Here is a 21791-nt window from a genome sequence, read left to right on the forward strand (position 1 = left end):
CGTTCCATTTCACGTAAAAACTGTGATTTTATCTACGATTTTATATTTAGTTTATATTTAAGTGTATCCAACAAAGATCTCATACCATATGTATCTCTTATCTCCTCCTATCTCTTTGGTTTTGGTATCCAAGCTGTGACAATACTTACTCGAAATTTAAATTAAGGGACTTTTCTACGACTTGGCCACATTGCCACAAGTAAATTAACCTTGTCTGCTATAATTTAAAACCACTTTGAAAAAGGACGAAGCTTCATGGATTGTATTGTTATTTTCTACATAAAGGTGCGGCCAAACCGCTGCTTAAAAAACGGTGACGGTAAAAAATCGCAGTGACGCACCGTTTTTTTTGCATGCTTTCCACACCGCTGCTTAAAATATGCAAAACGGTGCGGAATCGCAGTGACGTGCCGTAAACGTCACGACTTTTGTTCGGTAAAGAACTGAAGTTTATGACACGTCACTGCGATTCCGTACATGCGATAAAAACGGTGCGCATACGGTGCGTCACTGCGATTCCGTGCCGTCACCGTTTTGGTCAAACAAGAGAAAGAGATGTAAGGCAACTCAAAGACTACAGTTCTTCTGTTTCGTGACTACAGTATATATAGGGAGCAACTTGTGAACCATGCTTTTTATACTACGTTTCCTTAAACTATTTTCGTTGTTTACGTACTTCAGCAGTGAATAAGTGATGAATGATGATTGATACTTATATTCGTGCTAGGTAATATGTAAAGATAAACCAATATATAATATCTTGATAACTTTTATTGACTTAACCAAATAAATTATAATAATTACACCACAATCTATAACTAACAGGATTTACAAAACTATTTTATTTTATATCATACGCGGAAGATCTGCGACCACACGAATAGTTTAACCTATAAATTACTCTCACTAAATTAAATTATTTATCACACAAATAGCAGTTAATTTAACATTCACATAGAGTTCTGATTCCTCAAGCAAATTTTTCCTGCAATAGCAATGTCAAATTGAAGGAAACCCTAGCAGGATATGCCTAATTTGTGGGTGTAGGTTAATGTACGCCTGAACGAATGCGGCCCTGGAGTGTACGTAATGCTCTTAATACTTTAAAAAAATGTACCCTCTTGTAATTTGTACACTAGACAAACTATCAGGGCTAATTGTCATACATTCCAGGGCGACAAATTATTCAGGCGTACATAAACCAAACCCCAATTTGTAAAACACGAACCAAATAATTGTGTCACAATCCTGAGCTCCCCTCCCCCTGAAGAAGGGGAGCTCCAAAAATACCAAAATTAGTGTGACTTAATTCATAGATAGCCAGCTGATACAAAATTCTAGCTAATCAATAAACTTGTGTACAGATGGTAATAGTAATTTCGAGCACTCGAAATTGAAGATATTAGTCATTCAGTCTGTCATTTGTATATATATACCTTAGCGTACTAGCGTAAATCCCAGACAAAGCTTTCGTCCAATTTTAACTTACATTACATGGTAGAGGATTCACATATCGACTGTCACCTGTGTGCGAGAGTAATGGCGAATTAGACTTCACACTCGTACATTTCACATAGCGCTGGTTACAGTCAAATGAAAAAAGGAACATCCTCTAAAATAGTGCATAATTCCAATGTATTGACTTCTACACCTTGTGTTCTGCTATTTTTCAAATAGTTTATATGTGATTGATTTTTCATACAAAATAAGTAAAATGCAAACGTTTCAGTTCCGATTTTAGTAGTTTTAGACACACATATGACCCAGTCAAACATTATCAACAATTTTTCATTAATAAAGAACAAGGTATAGTTTTAAACTAAACTACAGGCAGTTTTAATAACGCTTCAGGGCTCGGCTAAACGAGAATAGTTTTTTTGAGTCGCATAATTTTGTTTCATACAAAACTGGCATCCTATTTTACATAATCAGTGGAACTAACATGATTTTAGTACGTAACCGACCGCAACGTAAGTTATGCGACTCAAAAGAATTACACTCGTTTTATTGAGGTTTAACCCTTAAAAGGCAGAGGCGATTTAGCGACAACATGCATTGACTTGGAAATTCAACCTTATCATATTAAGTATAAGTTGCAATATCAATTGTAATTATTGAAAATACTTATAGCTATAAAAACATCCTTTGTCAGGTATGTATTCGATAGCTGCTTTTGATTATGTGGTAGTATTCTCCAATAAATGGGGCCTTATTAATGGTTAAGGACCGACGCTACCTGACGCTGCACGCTGTTTGCATGGGCGTGCAACATTGGTTTACCTATTGAACAATTTCACCTGCACCCGCGCCCGCTCCGTACACCCGCGCCAGCTAGCGTAGGCCCTAAATCACTTTCTTTGCACAGAGGAACCTTCGTGACATGGTGAGCATCACAATAGACGACTAGTTGGTATTTGTGGCATTTTTGACAGGGAAACAAACAGCCACAAGACTTCATAATTGAGCAACTGCAGTTATAAGAGTGCTTTAGAAATTGACATAAGAAAAAAGGGAAATGTTATGGTTAATTGACACATCGACATCATGTTGGAATTGATTCATGATCACAAAATATTACCACAGTATAACAAGTTTCCCTACAGTAATCCGACGGAGACGACTAGACAGAGCAATCGTGCGGGGCGTGAGGGGTGAGACGCGGGTGGAAGGAGCCCCAGCTGCATACTTCGCCGTTCTTAGTAGCTTGGGACAAGTCTTCTAGGGCTATCGCGTTTTTTTAACGTTTCAATTTATAATAAAATTTATTATGGTGCAGACGACATGTACTGTGAGTGCGTGCAAATTTTCATCTCGCATAAATAAGGAACTAAGATTTCATCTATTTATATAATTAATTTTATTTATTTTTTATTTAATTAAATTCAATAACAGGAACTTTAAGTTCGTTAAGTCCAGAAACCGAAAGTATTTGTCGGTTACTAATCTATGAAAGTATATTTTGTAGAAAAAAGTTTTTTTTTTCAAAAATAGTATAATTTAATACTTTTTACCCCTAGTAAGTATGCCACCCCTAATTCATTTTGTTTTATATAATTTCGCAATACCACTATGTACCGTTTCGTAAAAGACATCTACCTTCCAAATTTTAAATTTGTGACAACCCTTCCTTACTTGCGTAAATACCTACACAGGCTGCAGTATCGCTCAACTTCAAAGGCGTCGGCCTACTGTAGAGAAAACTCGTTATACTGTGATATTACTGACTTGACTACCCAAGTATATCTCTGGCTAAACAGTAGTACATGAGTCAATCAACTTTTAAGTCCTGATTTCTGTCCCGTGACTCAGGAGACGAAAGTGACAAAGTTACTTGTAGAAGCAGTGACTTTTAATCCGGCTACACAGCCTCGCAAGCTTGGACGGAAGGCAAGTCTTGTAAACAGCACAAAGTCTCGAACCAAAGTACACATAGCATTCAATTCAATTCCATTTTTGGGATTTTAATGGCCCCATCAAACGATGCAATGATTCCGCCAATGTTGAGGTTGGATAAGACAGTGCCAGTCGACTTTAGGTTGAGTATGGTAGAGCTGTCCGTGTTTGGTAGTACACACACATAGTAAATAAAATAATTAATTTCTGACACCATTTCAATGAATTATTCCCATCTCTTTCCTGCTCTTAATACATATAGCACGATATCTCGAGACAGCAAGCAAACATACTGGTACACTGAATTGTTCCGAATGACCAACCAGTCAAGCGCCAACTGAATCAAACTGAACAAGTATGAAGTAAACGATTTCTTGATTGTACTAGTTTGAGTGAGAAAGCAAAACTGCTGTTGAAAAGGGAGCGACACACAGACCATTACACCGTGCTTCCACCTATCAGTATACTAGTAATACAGCCGTGGCAGCAATGCCTACAGTCCCAATATCTCTGGAGCCACCTCTCTATGAGCAGCCAAAGACCACAAATAAGCTTAACTTTAGCTATTTAGTTCCTAACGGTATCGCCGGCGCCTCACACACCGGCTGTCCGGATTCAGGCTTTAGTCCAAACCTCTCGCTTCTCTTCGCATAACCCACTTGAGAGTGGCGTAAACATGATTGCCAACCCTCGCCCCAGGCATCCTTAATGGAGCAGCATGTTAAATAAAAACTATGGAGCGAATCCTCATCTTTCGCTTCGAAATTAGGAGCCAAGTTCAGGCTTTCAAAGGCGCGTGGCGCGTGGCATAGGTAGGTGACCTTTGCAGTATTACATACATATGACTACAAACTGAACGATTCTGGAGGCGTGATCAGAGACCCCAATCAACTCAGTTCATTAAGGTTAGCGTGGTTCCCAATCGGGCGTCGTGAAACAGTAAATATGTAATGTACATAATTTTGGAACTTTGGCCATATCAATATCTTTGTTGTTGACTGTACAATGGACAATCAAAAATATGAATATTACGCGTTGATACGGCGATTAACAACTTTAATCCACTGAGCTGTGTAGGGTTGATCCTAATCATGTCTCAAGCTGATGCTGAGGATGATCCGTCCAAATCTTGTGATATTCCATTTGTGACATACGTAAGTTTCGCATTTAGTATTCATGCATTATCTACTAGCACGTACATGGCCACTTTAAAGACACTTATGTCCACTTAAAACACTTCAAGACTTGTCTATCACTTTCACTTAGTACTGTCCCCGCTGGAAGCCGAGGCCGACTCCTCTCATAGTGTGGGTCGTGGCTCGGGCCACCTCGTACTGGGCCTGCATCGCTTGGAAGAGCTCCTCTTGCTTCTTGATGGGGTCGGCTGCCTTCTCTGGGGCTTCTTGCTTTATGGCGGCTGTTGGAAAAGGAAAGAATTAGATACAGATAGTGAATAATGTAGTTACATCGGGAAAAGTCGGTTCTCAATCGGAATACACATCCATTAATATGGAACGTCAAAACGGCTGTATACTGAAGCTAAATGAGAGAACACGTTAAATACGACCTGATAATTCATTTCCGTGCAGGTTCTAAATTCCATTTACCATCTCGATGAATGGCGGTCTGTCGCGTCGAAAGAAATGTCTTTCGTCACTTTCTGCCATTTGCAGTGAAATGTTGGCAGTATTTCTAGACAATTATGACATTGGGCCTTCTAAGAAAAGGGTTTATGCTTCCTTGGCTAGCAACAGACCAGTGACTTTCCCGGATTTATTGGTATTCATGAATGCTCGTGATCATTTCCCATCAGATAACCTTCTTATACATTTGCCTGGCCATCATAACAAAGAAATCTTCAAACCGCAACTTCAGATTCGATTTCGACGACCAGATGGCCTAGTGATTAGAGAACCTGACTACGAAGCTTGAGGTCCTGGGTTCGATTCCCGTGTCGGGGCAGATATTTGTATAAAAAATACGAATGTTTGTTCTCGGGTCTTGGGTGTTTACTATGTCAAATTCAAATTCAAAATTAAAAAAAAAAGTTCAAATGATTTATTCAGTAAATAGGCCGCAATGGTTACACGTCATTTTTTTAAACTACCAGCGCTTTCGGAAAGACCATCATTGCCAAGAAGAATGCGCCGCAAGAAACTTGGCAAGAAACATGTATTTAAGTATGTATCTATCTATATAATTATATTTATCCGTTGCTTAGTACCCATAACACAAGCTTTGCTAAGCTTACTTTGGGACTAGGTCAATTGGTGTGAATTGTCCCGTGATATTTATTTATTTAAAAAAAAAACCACTTTCGCTCATAAGCAATAAAGAACCGGTGATCTGGGCGTCTACGAACCGGCCAATTAGCAGTCCGGCGCTTGGCCAAATGACCGGACGTCGCAAGCACGCGCCGTTGACACCGCCGTCATATCACCTCATGCGTCCGAGTTATGCAAAAAATAGCTAAGACAAATCAGACTGATGTTGCCTCATATAATCTGCCGTCAGGACCAACTTAATAAATAGACAAAGAGGGTTTCACTCTCGCTCATAACAACAAACTAAAAGACTGCGATCACAGCGATTTAGATTATTTGATATTCTTTCAAAATCATTTCCTTCTCAATGTATTTACCCTGTTTGTTTACTGAATATGTGTAAATAAATCGCTACCTATCTTTCTCTCACACACATGCACATACTCAGATTCATGCGCAAATACGCAACACAACACTCACGCGTTAAAAAGTGTCTCAATTAAAAAAATACTTTATAATACAAGCTTTTTCAATAAGTAAACTGTATTTCTTATTACTATACTCATCTTGTCATTCAATATATACATTTATATCAAATTTCAAGTCAATCCTAAACACTAAGTAGGCAAAATTAAAATACAAAGAAAAAATGGCTCTTTTCTACATAATGCGTTCCATTTGGCTGGCTGCCTGCGCAGAAATAGTTTAGGCTACGAAGTGGAGAAAGGAAATATTTGTTTGTCAACTAAAAACAAGCTGATATACGCACTGAGGACTCAGGTTTCCAACGACTTTTACAAACGTTTAATTGTTTGTCAAGTTTCCAGTTTACACTTTGACGCTATCGGCAAAGAAGCAACTGACGTCATTCTAATTTCAAATGGTTGAGTAATAGGTTATTAAATTTATACCACCATTTAACTGACATGCTTTTTTTGACTTATATAAGCGCTATAACCATATATTTATACAAGCTTTTGCCCGCGGCTTCACCCGCGTGGAATTCGGTTATCGCGCGCTGTTCCCTCGGGAACTGTGTGCATTTTTCCGGGATAAAAAGTAGTCTATGTCACTTTGGCCAATAAAACTATCTCTATGCCAAAAATAACGTCGATCCGTCGCTCCGTTTCGACGTAAAAGACGAACAAACACACACACTGTCGCATTTATAATATTAGTATGGATAATGTGAAGTCACTTGCTGTTGCCCACGACACGACTTAGTCTGCGAAGAATTCGTTTATCGTGTCCTAACAATGTGCAGATTATATTTATACCTGGGCACATGATCATGATGATGAGTCAAATGTCAAAACAGCTGTACGATGGGTAGTGCCGGTAAAATAAGATGGTCAACCATTGTGCACTAAATTTGTAAATGGGTCAATGGACTTTTTCTTGTTTATTTAAAAAAAACAACACTGTTATGTTATAGTCATAATATATGCTTAGGAGATAGTCCATAAAATAATAGGCTTGTATTTACGACTAAAATGTACGCTCGATTAATTTAAACCACAGAAAGCATATATTTCTATATGATCTGATGGTTTTAAAGAGTTGTCCAGGGGACGTAACCATGGCAACGAGATACAAGAAAAAGTTGATCAACCCAAATAGTGCAATAATCAAGCAACTCCGTTCGCAGACGGTGCGCGTGCGCGTCTGACCTTTGTCCTTGATGCCCATCAGCCGCATGAACTTGTCAGCCTGCCGGCCGTCGCTGTCTGAAGCGAACCGCGTGCCGGACCAGCGCGCCGCCTCCTCCGCCTCAGACTTGCTCTTGTGAGCCCACAGGAGCTTGCGTTTCGCCACCTGGAGGAGATACAATAGATAAATATCACAGAAACACTCCGGTTCAAACCGGTTGGTCGTCCCAGATACCGCTGGAAGGACGAGGTCCAAAGTGACCTTTTGGATCTCGGAGTCAAAGGGTGGGTGTTGCTGTTTCAAGCGCATACGTCACGACAAGCGGAGGGAGCGACAGTTGTCGTTGGACTGGATGGGTACCATGGTGGTGGTGCGACAGCCAATGAGACAGTTAAAGCAGTCAGAAATTTTGCTTCAACGGGGCACATTACAGGTGATTGTCCCCTATGCCACATGATGTAAAGTGCAGATAAGGCCAAAGGTGTATCTCACTGTTCAGTAACAGCCTACTCTAAGCATTGAAGAATCCTAGGTTGTATGTGGTTCAATCAACTTTTTAGTGTAGCTTGTTGTCATGGTAACGTCTCCTGGGTCACCTATTAAAAGTCTGATTTATGGGGTACAAATCCACTAAAAGTTAGTTCTGAAGGTTTCAAGGCAATTTCCTGATGGCTCATATCCAAAGTGTGCTAATTGTATAAATTGCAAACATCTTTCAAACAAAGTGTATCACTGATGTCTCCTGGGTTACAGTACAGGACAGAATAACAACACTAAAAAGTTGATTAATCTATTTATCTGGGATACAGAGGATGGGAACGAATTCCATTCGTTAGCAGTGCTACGAGTGACCTGGTCGAGTATCTTGGCACCCGCGCCGGCGCTGTAGTAGGACGGCAGCGGCGCGCCGGGCTCGTGCGCGGCGGCGCGCAGCTGCTGCGCGGTGGCCATGGACCCGTCGGGCGTCTTGATCTGGAGCCCCATCTTCTCCATCACCTCCAGCTTGCGGTTCACTTTGTACGAGGACGGCCGGTAGTCGTTGCCCGGGGAGCGCCGCTCGCTGGGGCCGCAACTGTAACGAGTTGAAATATTATTGTGAGCAGATAGAAAAAAAAAAAAACTACCAGGGATATTTAGACTGCGTTTCCACCAGAGATGTGCGAGGATGAGTTGCGAGGAATGTTTGTCATGAACCGACAGAAACGCACACAGCACATCCATCTCTAATGGAAACAGCTGAGTGGAAGAGGAAAGGTAAATGGACCATTTCTATTGGTTCATGATGAACACATCCCTCGCACATCTCTGATGAAAACTCAGCCTTAAACTGACGGCGACTGACGACTACAGTCAAGTGGTTAAAGAACCTGACTATGAAACATGACATCCCGACTCCATAATCCTCTATTAGGGCCGATATTTATATGAATAATATGAATATTTGCTCTCAGGTTTGGGACGTTTAAGTGGGTCGATCAACGTTTTCTCGTAGCCATGGTTCTATATGCTTTCTGTGGTTAAAATTCATCGAGCGTACATTCTAGACGTCGGATTAGTATAGATAGTGGCACGAGAGTTGAAGTGAATGATTAGACACACACAGCTACAAAAATAACTGATTGCACAAAAGGAGAATGAATTAAATGACTAAATGTCAAAACTCTGTTGTCATTACACGACATGTTCTTGTGTGCGTGACTTCAATGCTGGTGGTACTACCTATAGCACATATTACAACAGTTTTAGGGTTACGTAGCCAAATGGCAAAGAACGGAACCCTTATGGATTCGTCATGTCTGTCTGTCTGTCTGTCCGTCCGTATGTCACAGCCACTTTTTTCCGAAACTGTAAGAACTATACTGTTGAAACTTGGTAAGTGTTATTCTGTGAACCGCATTAAGATTTTCACACAAAAATAGAAAAAAAAATTTGGGGTTCCCCCTACTTAGAACTTACACTCAACATTTATTTTTCATCAAACCCATACGTGTGGGGTATCTATGGATAGGTCTTTAAAAATGATATTAAGGTTTCTAATATCATTTTTTTCTAAACTGAATAATTTGCGTGCGCGAGACACACAAATGTGCTCCCCCCCCCCCTTCAGTAACTTCTAAAATAAGAGAATGATAAAACTAAAAAATATATTTGATGTACATTACCATGCCAACTTCCACCGAAAATTGGTTTGAACGAGATCTAGTAAGTAGTTTTTTTTAATACATCATAAATCGTAAAGTAAAGTTAAAAAAAGTTTTGTCAAGAAATTGTTTTTATAGCATGGAAGAAATATTTAATGACGTGTCGATATAGGTTAAGCTTTTTGTAATGTTGCCATGTATATGCTATTTTTTATTTATGTTATTTCAAACACAATACTTGTATTGTTTTTTGAATAAATATATGAATATGAATATGAAAGGAAACTTTTATATTATGTTACTTGCTCTGCTACGGAACCCTTCATGGCTGCTTTTTTTTTAAAGAAACTCCGTCACTGTAGTCTCTTGGTTGGACAACGGGACAGAATAACAAACAAGAATAACTTGATTGACCCAAATATGTATTTGTTATTAAAACTTACGTGGCAGTGTGCGAGGGTGGGGGCGGGAAGGCGGCGCCGGCGCCGCGCGACCGCGAGCGGCCCTCGCGCTTGTCGCCGCGGGAGTCGCGCGGCTCACGCGACCTGGAACAAACATATAAAAAATAAAAATAAAAATATCACGGGACAATTCACACCAATTGACCTAGTCCCAAAGTAAGCCTAGCAAAGCTTGTGTTATGGGTACTAAGCAACGGATAAATATAATTATATAGATATAGATACATACTAAAATACATATTAAACACCCAAGACCCGAGAACAAACATTCGTATTTTTCATACAAATATCTGCCCCGACACGGGAATCGAACCCGGGACCTCAAGCTTCGTAGTCAGGTTCTCTAACCACTAGGCCATCTGGTCGTCAAAATATGCTTAAAAACAAAGATCTTCCAAGTCGCTACACTACATGAAATCCCGTAGACTCACTCCCCGAACTACAGCGCAACAAGAGTAGTTACAAGTCTATGTACGATTTGAATGTGTAGAGTAGATGAAAATATCTGTATTTACCTATTTGAATACACTTTACACAAATACGAAAATCACATGCATCAGTCAATTTCCTACAAAAATGTCTTAAGTGATATTACTTTCGTTCAATCCATTCGCGCCAGCTCTTACGAATCGACCCACACGAATCCTCTAAATTGTCTATTATTGAACACTCTGTAAATGTGTTTGTTTGTATGGTATGTAAATGTATGGTTATTTCGGAACTCACCTTCTCTCCTCGGAGCGGCGGCTGTGCCGGCTCTCTCTGTTGTCCCTGTCGCGCTCTCTCTCGCGCGGTTCTTTGTCTCTGTCGCGACGATCGCGATCCACGAATCTGCGGGCGACGATAAATGAGAAAAAATTAGGTTACCACCAAAAAAAGGGTAAAAAAAAAGTTTTCATTTTTTTTATAAGCAGTCTGATTTTGTCACTGCTCCAAAAGGTTGCTCCAAAAACTGGTACTGGTTGGTACTGATTTCAGCTCCACGCGTTCCTAAGAAAAAGTTATTTATTTATTATTTCGTCTTGCCGGCTGAGCTGAGGTACGGAACTGTAAGATGTTACCTGGGTGAGACAGCATCGCGGGCGTCCTGCGAGCGCGCGTGCTGCGGCGGAGCGTCGCCGCCGAAAGGTTTCAAGTCCATCAGCGCCGGGGGCTACCAACAAAACATTACATATTACTTATTTTTATCAGCAGTATGTTTGATCAACGAATAACATGCAAGTGTAACCAAGAGTCGTGGTTTCGAATCGCGTCTGGCGCAAGAGAAAACTTATTCGATAAAAAAAAACATTACATTCGAGTTAGCCCATGAGGGAGGCTACAGTGCAACCTAGATTTAACACGCTTGGCCCGCTACGCGGGTAAATATTCAGTAAAAAAGATGATGTTCAGGGTAAAATTTTTACTAAACAAGACAATACCGGTGCCACTTGTCCTTCCGTTGTGCTAATAAACGTGGGAAATATGGACGATCGAATGTTTACCCACGCCAGGAAGTGCGGGATAGAGTCCCCGTATTTTTTTAAAGTCTTTAATTTACCTTGTCAGTCCTTGTGTCGGACCTGTCATCAGGTCGATCGCCCAGCAGGCCGCGCCGGGAGCTCTCGAAACGCCCGCGCTCCGACCGCTCCGATCTGCCCTCCGATCTGTGCACACCAATTAGATTACTGTAAAACTAGTTTTTACCGGTGTTTCGTTTGTGGGAATGATTTTTAAAGGGAATCAGAATAGGGACTATTACTGCACTATTTTGACTTTGACTTTGCAATGTTCAGCTGTCAGAATGCAGCATTAGCACAAACCGCAAACAGTTTTTTGGAGTTTTAAATGTCCGTTCCGTAGGATGCCATAATAACATTATTAAAAAAATTTTTTTTTGGAAATATAACTCTATTGTTACTATCGATGTAAATATCATTGTTATTTTGTTACTAATAAATATATCTACACGCACCTGTGCCACCATTCCAACGGCTCATATAGTTTTGACTAACTATTTGTTATTATTACTATTTTTAATTGTGACATTAACTGTAATTTTACTAACAATAGATGATTTACTAACAATAATGTCACTGTTTGAATGAATAAGTGAATTGAAATACCTAGTTATGGCGTCATATTCGCCAATTCAATCGACTAGCTCAGGGGTTCCCAATCTTTTGAATACTGCGAATTCCTAACACGTTGTAATTGGTTCGCGACACCTTTCTAAAGAGAGCGTATCGACGCCGCCGGGGCATCGATGTCAGACAAAGATACGGTCCAAAAAAGGGCTAATCGAAAGTTTAAAACTTCACTTTACATTTAAGCTTTTTTTGCTGGCTTTACTTTCTGCTAACTGTAGTTGTTTGTATTGTCATGTAAACTAAATTTCCGTACCAAATTTCAAGTCGATGCCATTCATTATTTTCATATGCATTATTAATATATGTACAATGAAAATGCTCGTTTCGGTGCTGACTACCTCCTTTTTGACCAGTTTTTGTAGCTAAACGTACAATATTCATTATTACGGTAAACCTATGGCATATTTCACATAAAACACCACTATACTACTATGTTCAAAAAACACCACTATATTGAAAAAAGTGAATTTCAAATATAATTATATACCTAATACAATATTATGGCATTTAAGATACTCAAAAAACTGTTAACGGTTTTGTGCTAGTGCTGCACTCTGACGGGAGAAAATTTCAGTAATATTCGCTAGTGTAAATTTGCCGCCATTTTGATGTAAGTTTTTGGTAAAAAAAAAAACATTTTCAATACAAGCTTTTTTTGCTGACTGTATTTTTTTTACTACTTGTATTGTCACCCAAACTACATTTGCATACCAAAGGAGGATGGGCAGATTTGTATGGACTCTGGCCAAGGAACCAATAACGACAAGCCATCTATAATTGGAAAAGTTTTTTCATACCTTAGAAATTTTTCTATAGCGGAAAATCTCAAATCGCTGTGTAAAAAAAGTTATGGTAAGATAAAAAAACTTTCCACCAATGAGCTTATTTTTGTTCTTATATTGGTTTTAGTTCTTTACAACGGTTTTTAAACGCTTTATATAAATATTCATAAGAAAACAACCAAATATCAAACAAATAACAAATGACTAAGCCAAAGATCAAGAAGTCGCAAGATAGTAACCAGCGACGGTTTACAGAAACCGATAAGAAAACCAGAATAGGTATTAGCAAAAACGGAAAAGTGCAAAACCAGACACAATAAAACATATGAAAACGCATAAAAAACAAAATCATACAGGAACTTAGTATCGAAAAAACCTACTTTTATGCAGCCATAACTTTTTTGACACAAAGATTTGGGACTACCTGCCATAGTAAAAGTTTTAGAACTTAGAATAAGCTATCCAGTGACATATCGCTTGTCTTTATTGGTCATTAGACCAATTAGCTCACCCTCCTTTCAAGTCGATGCCCATTAACCGTTGAGGAGTTTCCTCCTGCAGAGACGATCCTGGCTGGACCACCAGGATGTCACTACCAGATTATTATGTTGTCACATACATATGCCAAATTCCAAGTCAATTCCATCACTGGAAGTGGGTCAAATTTAACTTGCAAGATTTGACCCGTACATCCATACTTACTAATATACTAATTACTAATAATATTATAAATGCGAAAGTGTGTTTGTATGTTTGTCCGTCTTTCACGTCGAAACGGAGCGACGGATTGGAGATAGTCTATGGGCCAGAGAGTGACATAGGCTACTTTTTATAACAGCGCGCGATAACCGAATTCTACGCGGACGAAGCCGCGGGCAAAAGCTAGGTCATACATACATTGCAAGTTAAATAAAAGCTTGTAATTAATGTTATTATCACCTCTCAAACAGAGGGTCGTGGGTTCAAACCCCGGCTCGCACCTCTGAGTTTTTCGAAATTCATGTGCGGAATTACATTTGAAATTTACCACGAGCTTTGCGGTGAAGGAAAACATCGTGAGGAAACCTGCACAAACCTGCGAAGCAATTCAATGGTGCGTGTGAAGTTCCCAATCCGCACTGGGCCCGCGTGGGAACTATGGCCCAAGCCTTCTTGTTCTGAGAGGAGGCCTGTGCCCAGCAGTGGGACGTATATAGGCTGGGATGATGATGATGATGATGAATTAATGTTATTTACCTGTTGGACCTGTCATCGCGCCTTGGCGAGCGTCTGTCCCTCTCTCGGTCGCGGCGCGGCGAGTCGCGCCGGCGGTCGCGGTCGCGACGCTCGCGCGAGCCCCCGCGGCCGCGCTCTCGCTCACGGCTGTCTGCTTCACAAACAAAATCAACTGTAGGACCCCTTAGGAAACCATTTAGTGGCAAATAGGATTTGTCCCTCTCTGCAATCTGAGGCCAGAGGGCTTATTGTCTAAGGGTTGATCATCTATTTCTTGTTGTTATTCTTTCCCGTCAGCGAGGGGACAAAAGTAGTACAGTTTAATAGAAGAATAAGGGGCTGTTTCAACATCCATTGATTAGTGTTAACTGGCGGTTAGGTGTGATGCCGTCGCTATTTGTTTTGTTCGAATAGACGGAGACGGCATCACATTTAACCGTCGGTTAACGCTAACCAATGGATGGTGAAACGGCCCCTTAATGTTGGGTCACATTATACTAACATGCTTATTAGATGACCAATTATAGAAGGGGCTTATTACTACCACAAAAAGCATGTTTGGCAAATTTGAATCCTATAAACATACGGTTTAAAGAGTGACTCAGGAGACCGTAACTATAGCAACGAGTGACAAGAAAAAGTTGATCAACCCCTAACACACTTGGAATCACAATCGTTTTCACCACTTCGATATAAGACGAGGGTAGAAAGAGATGGTGAATGCGATCGGGTATGTCAGCGCGTTAGACAATACAGCTTTTTAATAGAACCAGGCCTGAGGCTGCTCAAGTGGATCAACGGCTTTGATTCATACAATGTAATACAATAACTCTTTATGGAACACCAACACGTATAGTAAACATAAGCAGTAAAGAAAATACAGGTTTCACTTTCATTTACAGTGACTTTCTATTCCAAAGGTTCCCAACTTTCTTCTTCGTAGACCACTTTCAAAGTTTGACTGACTGACTGCTTATTTCCAGTATATTACCAAAACGCCCAAAACCGCCATTTTTCTTCACGCCACCGTGGACCTTCGTCTGGTCTCACGTGGACCCCTGGGGGTCCAACCTGGACCACATTGGGAACCTCTTAAATAGATGGGTCAATCAACTTTTCAGTGTATGTTATTCTGTCCTATAATTCAGGCATCAGTGATACACTTTGTTAGAAATGTTTGTAATGTGTACCATTAGCATGCTTAAGTGATCACCCTGAAGGAATTTCCTTAAAACTGTCACGATTCTTAACTTTTAGTGGATTAGTACCCCATAAAACCATAAATTTTAATAAGTAACTCAAGAGATGTTACCATGGTAATAAGCTACACTAAAAGGTCAATCAAGAGCCAGATAATAGAATAGATTTCATAGCACCAAGTTTAAAGCTCTCACCAGAGCGTCTTTGGTGGCGGTCAGTACGCGGGCGCTCCGCCGGTGGCAGCTCGGGCTCCGACTCCTGTCCCTGCGAGTCCTGCGACAAGACACACAACAATTATCACACTGGCAACACAAATTCAAGTCCTTTGCTCTGACGTTCCGATTTTACACTTGCACTGGCAACTAACCGTCCGTTGCTCCTAAAGTTTACGATTAAATACATAAATATCACATATTGTAAGTTTGTTTATTTTTTATGGCTTTTTTTTAACGTTTTAGAAGTTTATAGCCCAACCGGGAATAATACTAATTTAGATGGATAAAATCGCGATAAACCTATATTATAAGGAAGAAAAATTTGTATTTTTGTATGTTTGTAACGAATAAACTCAAAGACTAGACTACTGGACTGATTTAAAAAAATCTTTCACCATTAGAATGCTACATTATCCCCGAGTAACATAGGCTGTATTCGTTACTAGAAAAAAATAGGAATCCTTAATAAAACTTCAATAATATAATCCAAGGCGCAAAAAAATTGCCATAAAATATCTTCCATTTCAATTGAAGCAGAAATGTGTGGGAAATGCCTATGATTAGGGAACTGTTTTGATAATTGTGCCCGTGCGAAGGCGCGGCGGCTCCCTAGTTATTAGATAAAGCAGCGTTTCCACCAGAGATGTGCGAGGATGTGTTGCGAGGAATATGTTTTTCATTAACCAATAGGAAGCTTCATTTACCTCGCCTCGCTCCTCAGCTGTTTCCATCAGAGATGTGCTGTGCGAGGATGTGTAAATTAAGCGTTTCTATTGGTTAATGAAAATCACATCCCTCGCAAGACATCCTTGCACATTATTGGTGGACACGCTGCTGAAAGGGCGTTCGATTAGAAGCAATATCGTAAATTGTCTCTTCAGTCTTTTGAATGTACCGCGGTAAGCAAGATAGATGTATCAAAGTTTCAGTCGTCGAAGAGGAGACGTAGGGACGCCATTGAACCCAATTACTGCGTGCAACTGGTAGCGTGCCGAGTGATTTCTCTATAAATTGCGTGGTCGGCACGCTCTTCGCATTCTAAGCACAGCGACTGGTTAGCAGCACGCGTAATGTAAGACAAAATACAGCTGGCTTAGGTATTCACGGTATGTTATGGTACTTATGGTATACAGGGAGCCCATCTTTAGAAAACAAATTTTCGAGTAATAATCATTTACGTTTTACAAAATCTCCAGTATAAATTATCTTTATGATAGCGACGTTGCGAGACCGACACATCATCACACTGACATTTACAGTGCACTAATTTTAAAACGTGATCCAGTGTCATTAAAAGAACATGTTAGGTATTTTTCATTTATTTTTATCATAAAACAACATAGATTCACAACGACAAAAAGAAACGAGAAATATTCGAACATTCGAAACAACGAAACTGAATCACGTCAAAATTATAAGGACGCTGTTTAAAAATATACGCAGAATTTTAAAGTTCCAACCAATCACAACGCGTTGATGAAAAAACAGTAAAATTCAGTCAAGTTGCCTATCACTGCCCATGCCCAGTGCCCAGACAAAGGCGATAAGAAATGCAATTTCTTATTTATCGGCATTAGAAACACACTGCGCTTATCTTGTTGCAATAAAACTGGAGTTACAATTTCAGTCAAAAATCGTGAACATAGCATAGACTAACTGGATGGACCATTCCACCAGTGCCCTTAGTGTAAGTTTTCGGTTACAAAATACGTCTCGATCGCGTTCGCGTTAAAATCTCAATTTGTTTGGAAACACGAACATCGCAAACGTTCCGCTAGAGGCGCTGTTCGTGTTTCCATATAAATTGAGATTTTAACGCGAACGCGATCGAGACGTATTTTGTAACCGAAAACTTACACTAGGGGTACAGCCCCCCGTCACAATACCGGCTTCTGCCACGCCGTAGCCGACGCTGGTGTATTTTGGATTGTCATTTTTGGGTTACGCCGTTTATTACCGTTTTTCCCATAAGGACACAAGAGCCCATCCCCAGTCCCCCCATATCATGGGGCCCCGAAAGTCGGATATGTTCGCTTATACGCAAATAAAAACTTTTGGTTGTCAATTTTCATTTATTTCTTACGTTCCAATGGAGCTCCTTACTCGTTGGTGCTCAGCATGCCCAAAACGGTTCTGGGATTAGCTATTCGGGCTCAAACTATGACGCAAATTTTTGAAATTCTCTTTTTTTTCAATGTGTGTTTTCAAGGTGTTTTATGTGCCATAGGTTTAGCGTAATAATGAATCTTGTACGTTTAGCTAGAGACGGGTCAAAAAAGGGGTAATCATCACCGAAACGAGCGCTGGTAGCGCATAGTCGTGGCTGGCGTGAGCGCTTTGAGCTATACCTACTGACTGGCGAAATCTTGCAAAAGGAGACAAGTGGACCAAGAAGACTATGATATAGTATATTTAATAAATAAGTAATAATATGAGACAGATTTTACAGCTTCAAAAGTTTTCCTCACTTAGCAACTATTTTATTATAAGCCTTTAATCGGACAGCATGTAACATTACAAGAATGTATAAATGTATTTCATCACTTCTATCCTTCTCTTTTATTCATAGATTTCTCGTTTGCTTATTTTTTGCATGCCCGTTTGTCAGGTCTCTCCATTCTCGTCTTTCTATAGCCACTCTATTCCATGATATTCCTGCGACCTGTCTTACTTAGCAACTAACTATATTATAAATAATAATAAAATAAAGCTGGTTAAAGCCGCGGGTTCACGGTGGTGGATGCAAGGCGCTGCCTACCGAAGCAACTGCAGGTCTACGGGGGAGGCCTATGTCCAACAGAACAGTGGCCTTCTTACGACTGAGATGACGATCTATCTATTTAATCTATCTTCTATTTAAATAAAAATAAATCGTAAAATGTGTTGCTAAGTGCAAAACTCGGGAACGGCTCGACCTATTTCGCTAATTATTTTTTTTGTTTTGTTCGTTATTGTCAGAAGGTTTTTATGGAAGAAAATTTAAAAAATTACAACGGGGCGAAGCCGCGGGAAACAGCTACTGAATAATAAAAGTGTACAATAAAGAGTTTACATACATAAATAAAATAAATATTTATTTCTCTTATAAAAAATTATAAAACCGTGATGCGAATTATAAGACTTGTAATTTCATACCAGTTGAGATTTAAGTTATAATAATACAAAATTAGTGTTTCAAGCTCAGTTAACAGAGGATAATGTAATGCATAAACTCATTTGTAAATTAGAATAATTAACTTTGGGGGTTTCCATTCATTAAGTTTATGATTTAAATGATTAACAAAGTATGAATGAACATTCTAAATTTTATAAGAATAATTTGTATTTTTTTAATAAATGTGGTAATGCATTTTTGTCCAGCATTAACTTAGCTTGAAACACTAATTTTGGATGATATAAAATAACTTAAAATTTACGTGTTGTATATATTCTGATGTAGGTCCAGTTGAGTTCTTAAACTTCTGAGCAAAAATTTGATCAAAAATATTAATTGTGACTCTATTGTTAAAGTCGTAGAAGCGTGTTCAGATATTTTTGATCAAATTTTTCCACAGAAGTTTACAAACTCGACTGTCAGAGGATCACTAAGTTCCATTTCTATTCTCAACGTGGTCTAATAACACCTACATTTATTTTTGCTACAGTGTCTATGTATATTCTAGGGCCCTAATAATGTCACCGATGTTGCGAATATACAACATGTAATTACATCTCAAAACTAAATCTTTTTCACAACTATAAACAATAAAACCAGCCAAGTGAAGACTGTAACAGTATGTTTTGCAGCAGGAATACCAATCTATGCTTATACGGCAATATATTAACACAACTAACAATCATAAATAATTTATTATTGCTTTTACTAGTTTACCAGATTTCTCAAAACTTCTCTATTATCCTTCACCACATCATCTGAATATCTCTAAATCCTGTCTAATACAAAGCAATGATTTCTAGATAAGTATAATGAATTCCACCACCATATAGAAAACCAATCACACCATCTTATTAAAAAAATTGCCATGAGTTTTAGTCAAGTAATGTTTTTAAAATATATTATAATCGCAAATCTAGATACTGTCATGTCATAATTAAATTTCAATACCATAAAATGCATCACAACGGAGTGACTGACAAGACATTGCACAGCCTTAACTGGAGCTAGAGATTTGAAATTTGGCAGTCATGTAGCTATATTAACTAAGAACAGATATTTAGAATTCCCACCCACAAAATTCATATCCTGTGTGAATCATCCCATTTTTATTCCACAGGAGCGCTGCAGGGCTACTCGATGTTTGTGTCATGCTATCCCTCTGACACTTATACTATTTAATAAAAGAGGGAGAGGGACGGTACAATACGAACTTCGAGTTTCGTAGTAGCCCTGCTGCTGCGGACATAAGCTAATCAAAGATTTAGTTGAACCTAAAATCATCACAAAATATAATCATAAATTGTATACAAAATCACTAAGACTACCTGTTTCCTTGTACTTACGTTACTACAATTGGACGCATTTGTTGTTTTTATAGTTTTAATCCCGCAATTAAATGTGTATACTTTTCAGAAACTATTTTTTTGCACCAAAGTATATAAAGTTTTAACAAAGTTTGTTATAAATATATTAATAATGAGTGTCAAAAATTTGATAGTTGAAGTTTTTTAGTTTGCGGTTCTATAGCTATGTACTTACGTGGACCGTAGCTACATCGCGCGTGAAGGCCTCAGTCCCTCCGGAGCCTCAGCGTACTCGGGGAATTTGACTTTTGTTTTGTGTCAATTTACAAATGGGTAACCATATAAAATAATAAAAGTGTTAATATCATCGTTGAAAACATCTTCTATGAAGTGATATATAGATTAATATACTATAATGAATTTACTTATTGTGCGACTAGACTAAGCTATTCTATACTATGGACTGATTGTCCCTGCCGAGTTAGAACACCAGTCTTGTATGTCTCAAGAGCTATTACATTTTAGTACTATGATTATTTCAAGAATTCAAATTTAAAAATAGCCCTAAAAATTTAACATGACTACAGAAAGTAAACTAGGGAAAGGCCAAGGAGATAGATTACCTATATTAATTATCCTCTAATATATGATAGAAAAACAATAAATATTGACTGTCTTTACTTATACAGCCCTAACAGTTAATTTTTTTTTTTTTTTGCATAAATGGTCAATTAAGTCTCCTGCCAAACCAAATAACTATGCTGCACATAGTCTAAGCAAAACTGTAGTCTGTGCCCGGCAGAAAAAATCAAGCTCTAAGGTATATGGTGAATGTGTGGTAGTTACCTCGCTCATATCCATGTTCACTTCTTCGTAGTTGGTGTCGTCTTCGCGGCGACGCACCCCGGCCACCTACAAAGTTATTCTATTGTCAAGCAGAGAATGCTGATTAATATCCATTTAACTCTTCATTAAAATATAATAGGATTTTAGTGGTGAATATTTGCTAAAGAATGAAGCATATGGAATTTGTAATTATCGAATCGCGTTACGATTAAATTTATTTTGTTATTTAGGACTTGGAATACAATTTTTATATTATGTCTGTAGTCAAACTACTATAACGTGTTATTGGTAAAAGATAGGTAATATGCAAAATTGAACAAAATACTGAAGGTTCGATTTTTCGTTTTCATACTTATTAACATTACCACTGTGAAAGCAATAACGAGGTGACATTATACTAAGCACACAAAGGTATTCAGATGAAACACATCATTTTGAAACTAATTTGTTACGATTCCAAGGACTTATAAAATGAAAATAAAACTTACCGACGATTGATGTCCACCATAACGATCAGATTCGTGCTCATCGTCACTACCGTAGCCTATTAAAGAATCCATGATTTAAATAAGATTCTTCTACACTACTAAAAGTTAAAAATATATTGTAAGATAATTGGGTGAATCAATAACAATCAAGAAAAACAGTAAGTCTCGCAAGGTCGTCCAAAATTGTAGACAATATGGCGGCGTACGCAAAGCAAAACCTGAGGAGGAGAGATGAGAGGGGGAACAAAAGTGGGGGAGAACTATTTCGGAATCGAGGTTTTTAGCCAATCTAGGCAGTGTTGCGCATGCGCGCGTCAAAATGCTGCGTAAATTGAAACGAACAACGTTCGAATACATGTGCAAAGAACTCACGTGGAAAATCACTTTACTCTTTTGTAGACAGTATTGCTCATGAAATTAGCATTAAACGCATTAACTTATCATAATTGACAAATATCATTATTGATTACCTATAATTTTTCAAATTGATAGGCATAATTTTAACAAGTCCTGTAATTTTCTTGTCATGATGGTTCTTGTGGCTGT

At 38.8% G+C, this 21791-nt stretch overlaps 1 protein-coding gene across 5 annotated transcripts; it reads right to left on the reverse strand.

Annotated features, from left to right (window-relative positions):
• Positions 1–753: 753 nt before the first annotated feature.
• LOC141430957 (uncharacterized) lies at positions 754–21470 on the reverse strand. 5 transcript variants are annotated; one of them, XM_074091862.1, is made up of 11 exons: positions 21246–21470; positions 20758–20823; positions 15430–15508; positions 14057–14189; positions 11450–11543; positions 10971–11062; positions 10636–10740; positions 9892–9993; positions 8160–8379; positions 7328–7472; positions 754–4810 (listed from the first exon to the last, which is right to left on the reverse strand). In XM_074091862.1, exons 1-11 carry the CDS (start codon positions 21315–21317, stop codon positions 4656–4658), a joined length of 1263 nt encoding a protein of 420 aa, XP_073947963.1. In that variant the 5' UTR covers positions 21318–21470; the 3' UTR covers positions 754–4655. The 5 variants fall into 5 exon arrangements, with proteins under 5 accessions (XP_073947963.1, XP_073947961.1, XP_073947962.1 ...); XM_074091860.1 differs by having other exon boundaries at positions 11450–11555; XM_074091861.1 differs by having other exon boundaries at positions 11450–11555; positions 14057–14186; positions 21246–21469.
• Positions 21471–21791: the final 321 nt, after the last annotated feature.

This window comes from Choristoneura fumiferana, chromosome 9 (assembly GCF_025370935.1).
Source record: "Choristoneura fumiferana chromosome 9, NRCan_CFum_1, whole genome shotgun sequence".
In the NCBI taxonomy this organism is placed as follows: domain Eukaryota; kingdom Metazoa; phylum Arthropoda; class Insecta; order Lepidoptera; family Tortricidae; genus Choristoneura; species Choristoneura fumiferana.